General features: G+C 47.9%; 1 protein-coding gene across 2 annotated transcripts in view; it reads left to right on the top strand.

Moving 5' to 3' along the window:
- LOC120019181 (calmodulin-1) overlaps positions 1-9,263 on the top strand; it is a 17,949-nt gene extending 8,686 nt beyond the window's left edge. Inside the window, exons 4-6 of one of the 2 annotated variants that reach the window (XM_038962485.1) lie at positions 4,235-4,341; positions 4,698-4,833; positions 8,255-9,263. In XM_038962485.1, coding sequence (XP_038818413.1) covers positions 4,235-4,341; positions 4,698-4,833; positions 8,255-8,283 — 272 coding nt within the window. In that variant the 3' untranslated portion in view covers positions 8,284-9,263. The remainder of the gene's footprint in view (positions 1-4,234; positions 4,342-4,697; positions 4,834-8,254) is intronic. The other variant, XM_038962484.1, reaches the window with a different exon arrangement.
- Positions 9,264-14,370: the final 5,107 nt, after the last annotated feature.

Below are 14,370 nucleotides of genomic sequence, written 5' to 3'. Positions count from 1 at the left end.
AGTCCTGTCAGTCATCTAGGTGGCTGGTCAGACCTACCGAACTGAGGTGAAGTCCTGTCAGTCATCTAGGTGGCTGGTCAGACCTACCAAACTGAGGTGAAGTCCTGTCAGTCATCTAGGTGGCTGGTCAGTTCTACCAAACTGAGGTGATGTCCTGTCAGTCATCTAGGTGGCTGGTCAGTTCTACCAAACTGAGGTGATGTCCTGTCAGTCATCTAGGTGGCTGGTCAGTTCTACCAAACTGAGGTGATGTCCTGTCAGTCATCTAGGTGGCTGGTCAGTTCTACCAAACTGAGGTGAAGTCCTGTCAGTCATCTAGGTGGCTGGTCAGTTCTACCAAACTGAGGTGAAGTCCTGTCAGTCATCTAGTTGGCCGGTCAGTTCTACCAAACTGAGGTGATGTCCTGTCAGTCATCTAGGTGGCTGGTCAGTTCTACCAAACTGAGGTGATGTCCTGTCAGTCATCTAGGTGGCTGGTCAGTTCTACCAAACTGAGGTGAAGTCCTGTCAGTCATCTAGGTGGCTGGTCAGTTCTACCAAACTGAGGTGAAGTCCTGTCAGTCATCTAGGTGGCTGGTCAGTTCTACCAAACTGAGGTGATGTCCTGTCAGTCATCTAGGTGGCTGGTCAGTTCTACCAAACTGAGGTGAAGTCCTGTCAGTCATCTAGGTGGCTGGTCAGTTCTACCAAACTGAGGTGATGTCCTGTCAGTCATCTAGGTGGCTGGTCAGTTCTACCAAACTGAGGTGATGTCCTGTCAGTCATCTAGGTGGCTGGTCAGTTCTACCGAACTGAGGTGATGTCCTGTCAGTCATCTAGGTGGCTGGTCAGTTCTACCAAACTGAGGTGATGTCAGCGTCTAGGGTTTTGGTAAATGGGGCCTTATCGATCAGACTGCCATATTGATCCATCTCACCGTGGCTTGACTCGCTGTATCTATCCTAAGTTCTCTCTTTGTTCTCTCTCTCTGTTCTCAACAGCAGGGCCACTTATTATTCCTCTCCTCTCTCCTCTTTGTACATTCAGTTGCCTCAGAGTGATGTCAACAGTATGGCTATAGATTATTTACCAAACAAGCAGAGTGCATGACAGAGGAAGTAGAGAATGAGGTTAGCTTTACCCCAGACAGCTGTGCTGTTGGTCTCTCTGAGAGGAGAGAGGCTTTACCCCAGAGAGCTGTGCTGTTGGTCTCTGAGAGGAGAGAGGCTTTACCCCAGAGAGCTGTGCTGTTGGTCTCTGAAAGGAGAGAGGCTTTACCCCAGAGAGCTGTGCTGTTGGTCTCTGTGAGAGGATAGAGGCTTTACCCCAGAGAGCTGTGCAGTTGGTCTCTGAGAGGAGAGAGGCTTTACCCCAGAGAGCTGTGCTGTTAGTCTCTGAGAGGAGAGAGGCTTTACCCCAGAGAGCTGTGCTGGTCTCTGAGAGGAGAGAGGCTTTATCCCAGAGAGCTGTGCTGTTGGTCTCTGAGAGGAGAGAGGCTTTACCCCAGAGAGCTGTGCTGTTGGTCTCTGAGAGGAGAGAGGCTTTACCCCAGAGAGCTGTGCTGTTGGTCTCTGAGAGGAGAGAGGCTTTACCCCAGAGAGCTGTGCTGGTCTCTGAGAGGAGAGAGGCTTTATCCCAGAGAGCTGTGCTGTTGGTCTCTGAGAGGAGAGAGGCTTTACCCCAGAGAGCTGTGCTGTTGGTCTCTGAGAGGAGAGAGGCTTTACCCCAGAGAGCTGTGCTGTTGGTCTCTGAGAGGAGAGAGGCTTTACCCCAGAGAGCTGTGCTGTTGGTCTCTGAGAGGAGAGAGGCTTTACCCCAGAGAGCTGTGCTGTTGGTCTCTGAGAGGAGAGAGGCTTTATCCCAGAGAGCTGTGCTGTTGGTCTCTGAGAGGAGAGAGGCTTTACCCCAGAGAGCTGTGCTGTTGGTCTCTGAGAGGAGAGAGGCTTTACCCCAGAGAGCTGTGCTGTTGGTCTCTGAGAGGAGAGAGGCTTTACCCCAGAGAGCTGTGCTGTTGGTCTCTGAGAGGAGAGAGGCTTTACCCCAGAGAGCTGTGCTGTTGGTCTCTGAGAGGAGAGAGGCTTTACCCCAGAGAGCTGTGCTGGTCTCTGAGAGGAGAGAGGCTTTATCCCAGAGAGCTGTGCTGTTGGTCTCTGAGAGGAGAGAGGCTTTACCCCAGAGAGCTGTGCTGTTGGTCTCTGAGAGGAGAGAGGCTTTACCCCAGAGAGCTGTGCTGTTGGTCTCTGAGAGGAGAGAGGCTTTACCCCAGAGAGCTGTGCTGTTGGTCTCTGAGAGGAGAGAGGCTTTACCCCAGAGAGCTGTGCTGTTGGTCTCTGAGAGGAGAGAGGCTTTACCCCAGAGAGCTGTGCTGTTGGTCTCTGAGAGGAGAGAGGCTTTACCCCAGAGAGCTGTGCTGTTGGTCTCTGAGAGGAGAGAGGCTTTACCCCAGAGAGCTGTGCTGTTGGTCTCTGTGAGAGGAGAGAGGCTTTACCCCAGACAGCTGTGCTGTTGGTCTCTGAGAGGAGAGAGGCTTTACCCCAGACAGCTGTGCTGGTCTCTGAGAGGAGAGAGGCTTTATCCCAGAGAGCTGTGCTGGTCTCTGAGAGGAGAGAGGCTTTAGCCCAGAGAGCTGTGCTGTTGGTCTCTGAGAGGAGAGAGGCTTTACCCCAGAGAGCTGTGCTGTTGGTCTCTGAGAGGAGAGAGGCTTTACCCCAGACAGCTGTGCTGGTCTCTGAGAGGAGAGAGGCTTTATCCCAGAGAGCTGTGCTGGTCTCTGAGAGGAGAGAGGCTTTACCCCAGAGAGCTGTGCTGTTGGTCTCTGAGAGGAGAGAGGCTTTACCCCAGACAGCTGTGCTGTTGGTCTCTGAGAGGAGAGAGGCTTTACCCCAGGGAGCTGTGCTGTTGGTCTCTGAGAGGAGAGAGGCTTTACCCCAGGGAACTGTGCTGTTGGTCTCTGAGAGGAGAGAGGCTTTACCCCAGAGAGCTGTGCTGTTGGTCTCTGAGAGAGGAGAGAGGCTTTACCCCAGAGAGCTGTGCTGTTGGTCTCTGAGAGAGGAGAGAGGCTTTACCCCAGAGAGCTGTGCTGTTGGTCTCTGAGAGGAGAGAGGCTTTACCCCAGGGAGCTGTGCTGTTGGTCTCTGAGAGGAGAGAGGCTTTACCCCAGGGAACTGTGCTGTTGGTCTCTGAGAGGAGAGAGGCTTTACCCCAGAGAGCTGTGCTGTTGGTCTCTGAGAGGAGAGAGGCTTTACCCCAGAGAGCTGTGCTGTTGGTCTCTGAGAGGAGAGAGGCTTTACCCCAGAGAGCTGTGCTGTTGGTCTCTGAGAGAGGAGAGAGGCTTTACCCCAGAGAGCTGTGCTGTTGGTCTCTGAGAGGAGAGAGGCTTTACCCCAGAGAGCTGTGCTGTTGGTCTCTGTGAGAGGAGAGAGGCTCTGAAGTAGTGTTTCTCTTATCATTCACTGTTTTCTCCCCATGTGAAAAATATTTGGACTTCATTGGTTTCAGCTGTTTTTTTAGAGGCCTTTCTGCCTTGCCTAGGAAAAGCTAGCCTGTGGAATGAATATCGTCACAGACAATAGAATGAGTCTGCTTCCTATAATTTGCAATAGCAGTGCCTCCTTATATAGCCTATATAATCACACCATCTCCCACTAGTTCCGTCTCTCCTCTTCTCTCCCTCGCTCCATCTTTCTCCCACCCACTTCATCTCCCCCTCTCGTACGCCACAGGCAGAGTCATACCCAAGAGTCAGCCAGCCAGCTCTCCATCACTCCAGACGTCCTCTTCCAGTGGTGCTTTTCCTGCCTTGCTACCTAGTGTCTAAACACACACATGCACTCACACACCTAGTTGAGTGTGTGTGTCCCTGTCTGTGTCCCTGTCTGTGTCCCTGAGTGTTAGTTAACAGGTCGTTATCTAGATACATGGGTTCCGATACGATACATAAACGATCCGTTTTGTTTGAAACGATTCGGTTTGATTCGAGAACAAATCGATTTGATGCTTTTCACATTTGTTGCATAAACACATTCATTTTCCATTCTAAATGAAAATCTTCTGCTGATGAAGCTCATGGGCTGGGGCCTCTCTGAGCAGGGGCCTCTGAGCAGGGGCCTCTCTGAGCAGGGGCCTCTCTGAGCCTGTGTGTGTGTAAATTACAAATCAGCTATGACATAGCCAATGAATATATAGCACCATTTTGGATTTGTATTGCGCTCTGCACCTTTAACTGAATGAGGTAGTTCTGTCTCCTGCAATCCAGGCAACGGTACCATTGACTTTCCAGAGTTCCTGACCATGATGGCCAGAAAAATGAAGGACACAGACAGCGAGGAGGAGATCCGTGAAGCCTTTAGGGTATTCGACAAGGTAAGGTACTACATGTATTCAGTGCCAGTTTTACCATGTACAATTTTGGCAAACCCCCCCCATCCTTGGAGAGTAGATACTATTATCAGCATACGCAATTGTGCTTCGTTCTAAACTAGTAAACAGTCAACTTTCATAAGATGTACCCACCTTTAATAAACACATCGTCAAACTCTTCCTGTTATGGTGACGCTATATATATATATATATCATTAACCGTCCAATGGGATTTAATTCTCCACTCATCATTACCCAATGGGGATTTGCCTCTCGGTTATATCCTGATTGCTCACCCAATGGGAATGCCTTTCCATCTATTCTCACCCAATGGGATTCCTTCTCTCCTGTGTCTCCAGGACGGAAACGGCTACATCAGTGCTGCAGAGCTGCGCCACGTCATGACAAACCTGGGGGAGAAGTTAACAGACGAGGAGGTCGACGAGATGATCAGAGAAGCAGACATTGATGGAGACGGACAGGTCAACTATGAAGGTAAGAGGACAAACCCTGTATGATTAACCAGCCACATGTAGCAGTGGTTATTAGATTGGAGACAAACAGGTCAACTGTGAAGGACAGTAGTTGAGCCAGACTAGCTATGTGTAGTGTTCATTAGGGCTCACAACAGAAAGATTCAAATCGATTTGCAATGGTATAAAAACATCTGTTTCTTTATTATAAGTCCAGGTAACCGTTCTGTTTCAGTCCGTTTTCATCTATAACCAGCTACATGTAACGGTCAGTGCCAGCCCTGGAGCTCACCTTTTACCACTGGCTGCCTCAACTTCAAAATGGCCTGAGTCGCTGCCCTACTCGAAACCAACATTCGACCCCTCTGATGTCAAACTACTGACTAGTATCCCTTCTTTTCTTTCCAAAATACTTGATCATGCTGTCTCTGACCAACTCTCGCTATCTCTCTCAGAATGATCTTCTTGACCCTAACCAGTCAGGCTTCAAGTCGGGTCACTGAACCGAGACCGCTCTTCTCTGTGTCACGGAGGCTCTCCACTCTGCCAAAGCTGACTCTCCAAAGCTGACTTCTCATCCTCCTAGATCTATCCGTTGCCTTTGACACCATGAACCATCAGATCCTCCTCTCCGCCCTCTCAGGGCTGGGAGTCTCAGGCTCTATCAGATCCTCCTCTCTACCTTCTCAGGGCTGGGAGTCTCAGGCTCTATCAGATCCTCCTCTCCACCCTCTCAGGGCTGGGAGTCTCAGGCTCTGCCTCCTCTCCACCCTCTCAGGGCTGGGTGTCTCAGGCTCTGCCTCCTCTCCACCCTCTCAGGGCTGGGTGTCTCAGGCTCTGCCTCCTCTCCACCCTCTCAGGGCTGGGTGTCTCAGGCTCTGCCTCCTCTCCACCCTCTCAGGGCTGGGAGTCTCAGGCTCTATCAGATCCTCCTCTCCACCTTCTCAGGGCTGGGAGTCTCAGGCTCTGCCTCCTCTCCACCCTCTCAGGGCTGGGAGTCTCAGGCTCTATCAGATCCTCCTCTCCACCTTCTCAGGGCTGGGAGTCTCAGGCTCTGCCTCCTCTCCACCCTCTCAGGGCTGGGTGTCTCAGGCTCTGCCTCCTCTCCACCCTCTCAGGGCTGGGAGTCTCAGGCTCTATCAGATCCTCCTCTCCACCTTCTCAGGGCTGGGAGTCTCAGGCTCTGCCTCCTCTCCACCCTCTCAGGGCTGGGAGTCTCAGGCTCTGCCTCCTCTCCACCCTCTCAGGGCTGGGAGTCTCAGGCTCTGCACACTCCTGGATTACATCCTACCTGGCAGGCCACTCCTACCAGTTGACATGGAGAGGATCTGTGTCTGCACCACGTACTCTCACTACTGGTGTCCCCCAGGGCTCAGTTCTAGACCCTCTCCTCTTCTCTCTATACACCAAGTCACTCGGCTCCGTCATATCCTCACATGATCTCCTATCATTGCTATGCGGATGGACCTCTCCTCTTCTCTCAATAGACCAAGTCACTCGGCTCCGTCATATCCTCACATGGTCTCTCCTATCATTGCTATGCGGATGGACCTCTCCTCTTCTCTCAATAGACCAAGTCACTCGGCTCCGTCATATCCTCACATGGTCTCTCCTATCATTGCTATGCGGATGGACCTCTCCTCTTCTCTCTATACACCAAGTCACTCAGCTCCGTCATATCCTCACATGGTCTCTCCTATCATTGCTATGCGGATGGACCTCTCCTCTTCTCTCTATACACCAAGTCACTCGGCTCCGTCATATCCTCGCATGGTCTCTCCTATCATTGCTATGCGGATGGACCTCTCCTCTTCTCTCTATACACCAAGTCACTCGGCTCCGTCATATCCTCGCATGATCTCCTATCATTGCTATGCGGATGACACTCAACTACTTTTCTCCTTCCCCCTTCTAACACTCAGGTGGCGACACGCATCTCTGCGTGCTTGGCAGATATCTCAGCTTGGATGTCGGCTCTCTACCTCAAGCTCAACCAAACTCAAGATCTTCCTCTCGGGGAAGGCCTGCCCGCTCCAAGACCTCTCCATCATGGTTGACAACTCCTCGGTGTCCCCCTCCCAGAGTGCAAAGAACCTTGGTGTGACCCTGGACAGCACCCTGTCATTCTCTGCAAACGTCAAAGCAGAGACTCGCTCCTGCAGGTTCATGCTCTATAACATCCGTAGAGTACGACCCTATCTCACACAGGAAGCGGCGCAGGTCCTAATCCACGCACTTGGTCATCTCCCGTCTAGACTACTGTTACTCACTGTTGGCTGGGCTCCCCGCTTGTGCCATCAAACCCCTGCAACTCATCCAGAATGCCGCAGCCCACCTGGTGTTCAACCTTCCCAAATTCTCCCATGTCATCCCGCTCCTCCGCACACTCAACTGGCTTCCAGTTGAAGCTCGCATCCACTAAAAGAACATGGTACTTTCCTACGGAGCAGCAAGAAGAACTGCCCCTCTCTAACTTCAGGCTCTGCTCAAACCCTACACCCCAACCCGAGCCACCTTTTGGTCTTCTCCCGCTCAGCCCAGTCCAAGCTCTCCTCTGTCCTGGCACCACAATGTTGGAACCAGCTTCCCCTGATGCTAGGACAGCAGAGTCCCTGCCCATCTTCCGAAAGCACATGAAACCCTACCTCTTCAAAGAGTATCTTTAATAATCCCACAGCACGCCCTTCTCACCCCTTATTAGATTGAACCGTTCCAAGATGGAGATACCATGAGGCCATTTGAATGAATCATCTTCACCATGCTAGAAGGCAGCCTTTTACTCTTTTTCTTGTGCTCTCTCCCTCTCTCTCTCTCTCTCTCTGTCTCTGTCTCTCTCTCTCTCTCTGTCTCTCTCTCTTTCTTTCTGTAATTTTCTCTCTCCTCTCTCTCTTTCTTCCTCTCACTCTTATTCCCACAGAGCATTACACTGTTCTAATATTCTAGAAGGAGCTGTCGACACAATAAACAGTCCATACATCTTGGCTTCCCTCCTCCCTCCCGCATTGTGCCATTAAACACCATACAGTATGTTCTCTATAAGCGTTTGAAAGACTTTTATTTTATTTTGGTTGGACGTCGTTGTGTTGTATTCACAGTGCAGTGACTTTTTAATGAAATAAGCTTAATGAGGTGAACATGGAAGCTGTTTGGAAACGGGACATTAATTAGAATGATGTGTGTTCTGTTCCTACACTGCTTGATGTAAAAGAAAAATGAATAAAACAATTTAGCAGGTGACTGCCCCGCCTAGTCCTGGGCTAATGGGGCCCAATGAGCTACAGTACGTTCCTAATCTTTGTCTTTGTTCTCTCTCTCTCTCTCTCTCTCTCTCTCTCTCTCTCTCTCTCTTTCTTTCTTTCTTTCTTTCTTTCTTTCTTTCTTTCTTTCTTTCTTTCTTTCTTTCTTTCTTTCTTTCTTTCTTTCTTTCTTCCTTCCTTCTACAGAGTTTGTACAGATGATGACTGCAAAGTGAACCTCGCCCGACTTGCCCTGTTCCCTCTTAAAGAGAAAGAAAATAATTATGTTTTACTTACCTCTTGGGGAAAAAACTGTTTTCATTTATTCATACTGTTTCTCTATAGAAAAATGTTGAAATAAAATCTCTTTCCACACAGAGAAAAAAAAAAGATATAAAACGTATAGAAAAAGTGTCTGCATGATCTGGTTAGTGACCCTGTCCCCCAAAAAATGATTTCAGCATTAGTACTTTAAAGATGCAAATACAAACCCTGTAATAACTACCTTCAAACCGAAGCAAGGCATTTGGATCCCATGGAACCTTGTAACCCCTTCCAGGTTCCATCTATCTGCTAGTGGTATTGTTTGGTCTGGCCGTCTCTCTTTCTCTTCTCGGTTTTCTGGTCTTTATGCATGCAGCTTGTGACTGGAGCACTCCCTGCAGCCAATCAGAGCGTGCTGATTCCACAGGGGCATCGTTGGTCTGGTACAGTTGTATTTGGAGAGGAATCCTAGTCATATGGTATATGAAAGGAAAAATGGTTCTTATTCAAGCTGAAAGCTGAATGGAACTTACTTGTATGTTAGATTAAAATATATATATATATTTTAAAAAATATATTACATTTTCAAAATGTTTGGCATGTTTTTTTTTTTTTGTTATTTTATTTGGAGGTCCATGTTAGGTATGTGTGTACCTGTTCTGAATAGGAGGGATATAAGGAGGCTTATGGTGGAGCTAAGTTTAGTTTTTTTCATCTTTCTGGCTCTAAGGGAGATTCACTGGCCTTTTGCTTTCTTCAGTTTTCTCGACTCAGACAGGAGTGTGGAGAGGTTGTGTTTACCTGCAGTATGCATTCTGTACGTAGGAGTTTCAGCACGAGTCTTATCCACTGTTCATCTGAGTTCACTTTACATTCATTCCAAGTTGTACATGCTAGTCTTCATTTCTTTTTTCTTCTTTTTTTCAAATAAAAAAAATACCGTGGACTTTGACCGGGTTTCTCGTGTGGTTATTTTAGGGACATGATAAGATGTCGTGTTTGACCACACGTGACAGGTTTTTATCTATTGCCAAATATCAACTGATATTGGATAATATCTGATAAAGATCCATTAGGCATATTTCAATAATAGTCCTAGCAAACTCAATTACTCAACATCACCCTTTATCCTTTGTAGGCTAAAGTGTCATGTGACAGTGTTAAACTTAGCATTACCACACAGCATTACCACTCAGCATTACCACTCATTACCACTCACCACACAGCAACATTTGAGCCTTGCAGTAAAAGGAAAGAACACCACTGTTTTCCTTCTCACGGAGCCCCAGATATACATACACATCTACGGCTGGGCTTCCTCTTTCTCTCGCTCTAGATCTGAGGGAGTTGCTAGGCAACAGCCGCATGCTGTTGGGGTTTTGAAAAAGGCAAGTGGGAGGTTAAATAAGCCTCAACTGGAGAGAGAAGCTTCTGTGCTGTAGCAACCTTGTCCTAGTAAGGCAAGGCAAACCCAGGTTAACCTGTTAATGTTTCAAACGCCACAGTAATAGAGACAAGGGGTCGGTTCGCCGTGCTACAATATTACCTACAAGTCAAAGAAGACGTAACCACATTGTTTAACCATATTTGGGTCATGATTACAGTTCGTCTGTCTATCCACCCCCCACAGGCTAGCCCAGCTCCATTCTGACCTTATATGTTTTAGAGATTTCCATGAGTACTGATAGGAGTTTGAGCACATGTTTCTCCATACAGTGGACTGGCTCTGCTTCTGTCCATGAAAGGGCTAGCATGCATCATTCTTTAGCATACAGGCCAAACCTCAATAGGCTATAGAATGTGCATATTCATTTTATGTGGATTCCAGATCCACACATGTTCTGTTCTGCTTAGATGAGGCCTATAGGATTGTTAGATCGTGTTTGTGGTTTGATATATTAAACACATCTCCTAGCATTGTAGACATCTGGTAATATACACCGCCATCTGGGACGAAAATGTGTTCTAAGAACCATGTAGAGGACCCACAAGACAGAATAACTCAATCACACTGACACAGCTGACACCACTGGAGCACCAGCAGAGAAATAAATTGAGGTCGACAACCCACCTTCACCCCTTAGGGACCAGTTAACTAAAGGCTCCATGACAACCCACCTTCACCCTTAGGGACCAGTTAACTAAAGGCTCCATGACAACCCACCTTCACCCTTAGGGACCAGTTAACTAAAGGCTCCATGACAACCCACCTTCACCCTTAGGGACCAGTTAACTAAAGGCTCCATGACAACCCACCTTCACCCCTTAGGGACCAGTTAACTAAAGGCTCCGTGACAACCCACCTTCACCACTTAGAGACCAGTTGACTAAAGGCTCCATGACAACCCAGCTTCACCCTTAGGGACCAGTTAACTAAAGGCTCCATGACAACCCACCTTCACACTTAGGGACCAGTTAACTAAAGGCTCCATGACAACCCACCTTCACCCCTTAGGGACCAGTTAACTAAAGGCTCCAAGACAACCCACCATCACCCCTTAGGGACCAGTTAACTAAAGGCTCCATGACAACCCACCTTCACCCCTTAGGGACCAGTTAACTAAAGGCTCCATGACAACCCACCTTCACCCTTAGGGACCAGTTAACTAAAGGCTCCATGACAACCCACCTTCACCCTTAGGGACCAGTTAACTAAAGGCTCCATGACAACCCACCTTCACCCTTAGGGACCAGTTAAATAAAGGCTCCATGACAACCCACCTTCACCCTTAGGGACCAGTTAACTAAAGGCTCCATGACAATCCAACTTAACCCTTAGGGACCAGTTAACTAAAGGCTCCATGACAACCCACCTTCACCCCTTAGGGACCAGTTAACTAAAGGCTCCATGACAATCCACCTTCACCCCTTAGGGACCAGTTAACTAAAAGCTCCATGACAACCCACCTTCACCCCTTAGGGACCAGTTAACTAAAGGCTCCATGACAACCCACCTTCACCCTTAGGGACCAGTTAACTAAAGGCTCCATGACAATCCACCTTCACCCCTTAGGGACCAGTTAACTAAAAGCTCCATGACAACCCACCTTCACCCCTTAGGGACCAGTTAACTAAAGGCTCCATGACAACCCACCTTCACCCTTAGGGACCAGTTAACTAAAGGCTCCATGACAACCCACCTTCACCCCTTAGGGACCAGTTAACTAAAGGCTTCATGACAACCCACCTTCACCCCTTAGGGACCAGTTGACTAAAGGCTCCATGACAACCCACCTTCACCCTTAGGGACCAATTAACTAAAGGCTCCATGACAACCCACCTTCACCCTTAGGGACCAGTTAACTAAAGGCTCCATGACAACCCACCTTCACCCCTTAGGGACCAGTTAACTAAAGGCTCCATGACAACCCACCTTCACCCCTTAGGGACCAGTTAACTAAAGGCTCCATGACAACCCACCTTCACCCTTAGGGACCAGTTAACTAAAGGCTCCATGACAACCCACCATCACCCCTTAGGGACCAGTTAACTAAAGGCTCCATGACAATCCACCTTCACCCCTTAGGGACCAGTTAACTAAAGGCTCCATGACAACCCACCTTCACCCTTAGGAACCAGTTAACTAAAGGCTCCATGACAACCCACCTTCACCCTTAGGGACCAGTTAACTAAAGGCTCCATGACAACCCACCTTCACCCTTAGGGACCAGTTAACTAAAGGCTCCATGACAACCCACCATCACCCCTTAGGGACCAGTTAACTAAAGGCTCCATGACAACCCACCTTCACCCCTTAGGGACCAGTTAACTAAAGGCTCCATGACAACCCACCTTCACCCCTTAGGGACCAGTTAACTAAAGGCTCCATGACAATCCACCTTAACCCTTAGGGACCAGTTAACTAAAGGCTCCATGACAACCCACCTTCACCCTTAGGGACCAGTTAACTAAAGGCTCCATGACAACCCACCTTCACCCCTTAGGGACCAGTTAACTAAAGGCTCCATGACAACTCACCTTCACCCCTTAGGGACCAGTTAACTAAAGGCTCCATGACAACCCACCTTCGCCCCTTAGGGATCAGTTAACTAAAGGCTCCATGACAACCCACCTTCACCCCTTAGGGACCAGTTAACTAAAGGCTCCATGACAACTCACCTTCACCCTTAGGGACCAGTTAACTAAAGGCTCCATGACAACCCACCTTCACCCTTAGGGACCAGTTAACTAAAGGCTCCATGACAACCCACCTTCACCCCTTAGGGACCAGTTAACTAAAGGCTCCATGACAACCCACCTTCACCCTTAGGGACCAGTTGACCAGTTAACAAATATTCCAAGAAGGAAAATAATCAAGCTCACAAATACAGACCAACTTACAACGAACAAACATGCACAAAACCATGGGGGAACCAGAGGGTTAAATAAGGAACATCTAATATTGGGAATGGAAACCAGGTATGTACAATGAAGACAAAACAAATGGAAAATGAAAGTGGATCGGTGGCGGCTAGAAAACCGGTGACTCGACCGCCGAGCACCGCCCGAACAAGGAGAGGGACCAACTTCGGCGGAAGTCACACTCACTCACATATCCCTCTTCTCTGCTGTGACATCCTGAGCTCCCCAGGGGTTAAATTAAGAACATCAATTCTTCAGGTGTAAATGAAGCAACACAGTGCGGTGGCGCTGGCAGTAAGGGGAGAAGCACTGACCAGAGAGAGAGAGACGGAGCAGGGGAGATATCACATATCACAGCTGCTACTGCTAGAAAGAACTAGACACACTGATGAGACAGGCCTGTGAATTACGTGTGTGTGCGTGCGTGCGTGTGTGGGGGGGGGGGGGGGGGGGGGGGGGTCACAGGAGTTTTCCTGACTGCGTGACTGGTCAGTACCAGGAAGAATGGAAAAACAACGGCCTATAATGATTACTGTGCAGTATTGGGGTAGTCTCACCGAGCTGAGTTCTGCAGAGTTCTCCAGTAATCTACCACCTTACAGTGCAGCACCTCTGATCCCTAGTCATCCCAAATCAACCTATAACATCTCTATTCACTAGTCATCCTATATCAACCTATAACATCTCTATTCCCTAGTCATCCCATATCAACCTATAACATCTCTATTCACTAGTCATCCCATATCAACCTATATCAACCTATAACATCTCTATTCCCTAGTCATCCCATATCAACCTATAACATCTCTATTCCCTAGTCATCCCATATCAACCTATAACATCTCTATTCCCTTGTCATCCCAAATCAACATATATAACATCTCTATTCCCTAGTCATCCCATATCAACCTATAACATCTCTATTCCCTAGTCATCACATATAAACCTATAACATCTCTATTCCCTAGTCATCCCAAATCAACAAATATAACATCTCTATTCCCTAGTCATCCTATATCAACCTATATCAACCTATAACATCTCTATTCACGAGTCATCCCATATCAACCTATAACATCTCTATTCCCTAGTCATCCCAAATCAACATATATAACATCTCTATTCCCTAGTCATCCCAAATCAACGTATATAACATCTCTATTCCCTAGTCATCCCAAATCAACGTATATAACATCTCTATTCACTAGTCATCCCATATCAACCTATAACATCTCTATTCCCTAGTCATCCCATATCAACCTATAACATCTGTATTCCCTTGTCATCCCAAATCAACATATATAACATCTCTATTCCCTAGTCATCCCATATCAACCTATAACATCTCTATTCCCTAGTCATCCCATATCAACCTATAACATCTCTATTCCCTAGTCATCCCAAATCAACCTATAACATCTCTATTCCCTAGTCATCCCATATCAACCTATAACATCTCTATTCCCTAGTCATCCCAAATCAACGTATATAACATCTCTATTCACTAGTCATCCCATATCAACCTATAACATCTCTATTCCCTAGTCATCCCATATCAACCTATAACATCTCTATTCCCTAGTCATCCCATATCAACCTATAACATCTCTATTCACTAGTCATCCCAAATCAACCTATAACATCTCTATTCCCTAGTCATCCCATATCAACCTATAACATCTCTATTCACTAGTCAT

Source organism: Salvelinus namaycush, chromosome 24, assembly GCF_016432855.1.
Source record: "Salvelinus namaycush isolate Seneca chromosome 24, SaNama_1.0, whole genome shotgun sequence".
NCBI lineage: Eukaryota > Metazoa > Chordata > Actinopteri > Salmoniformes > Salmonidae > Salvelinus > Salvelinus namaycush.
Note: the sequence above shows the minus strand (reverse complement) of the source record. Positions and strands in the feature narration are given on the sequence as shown.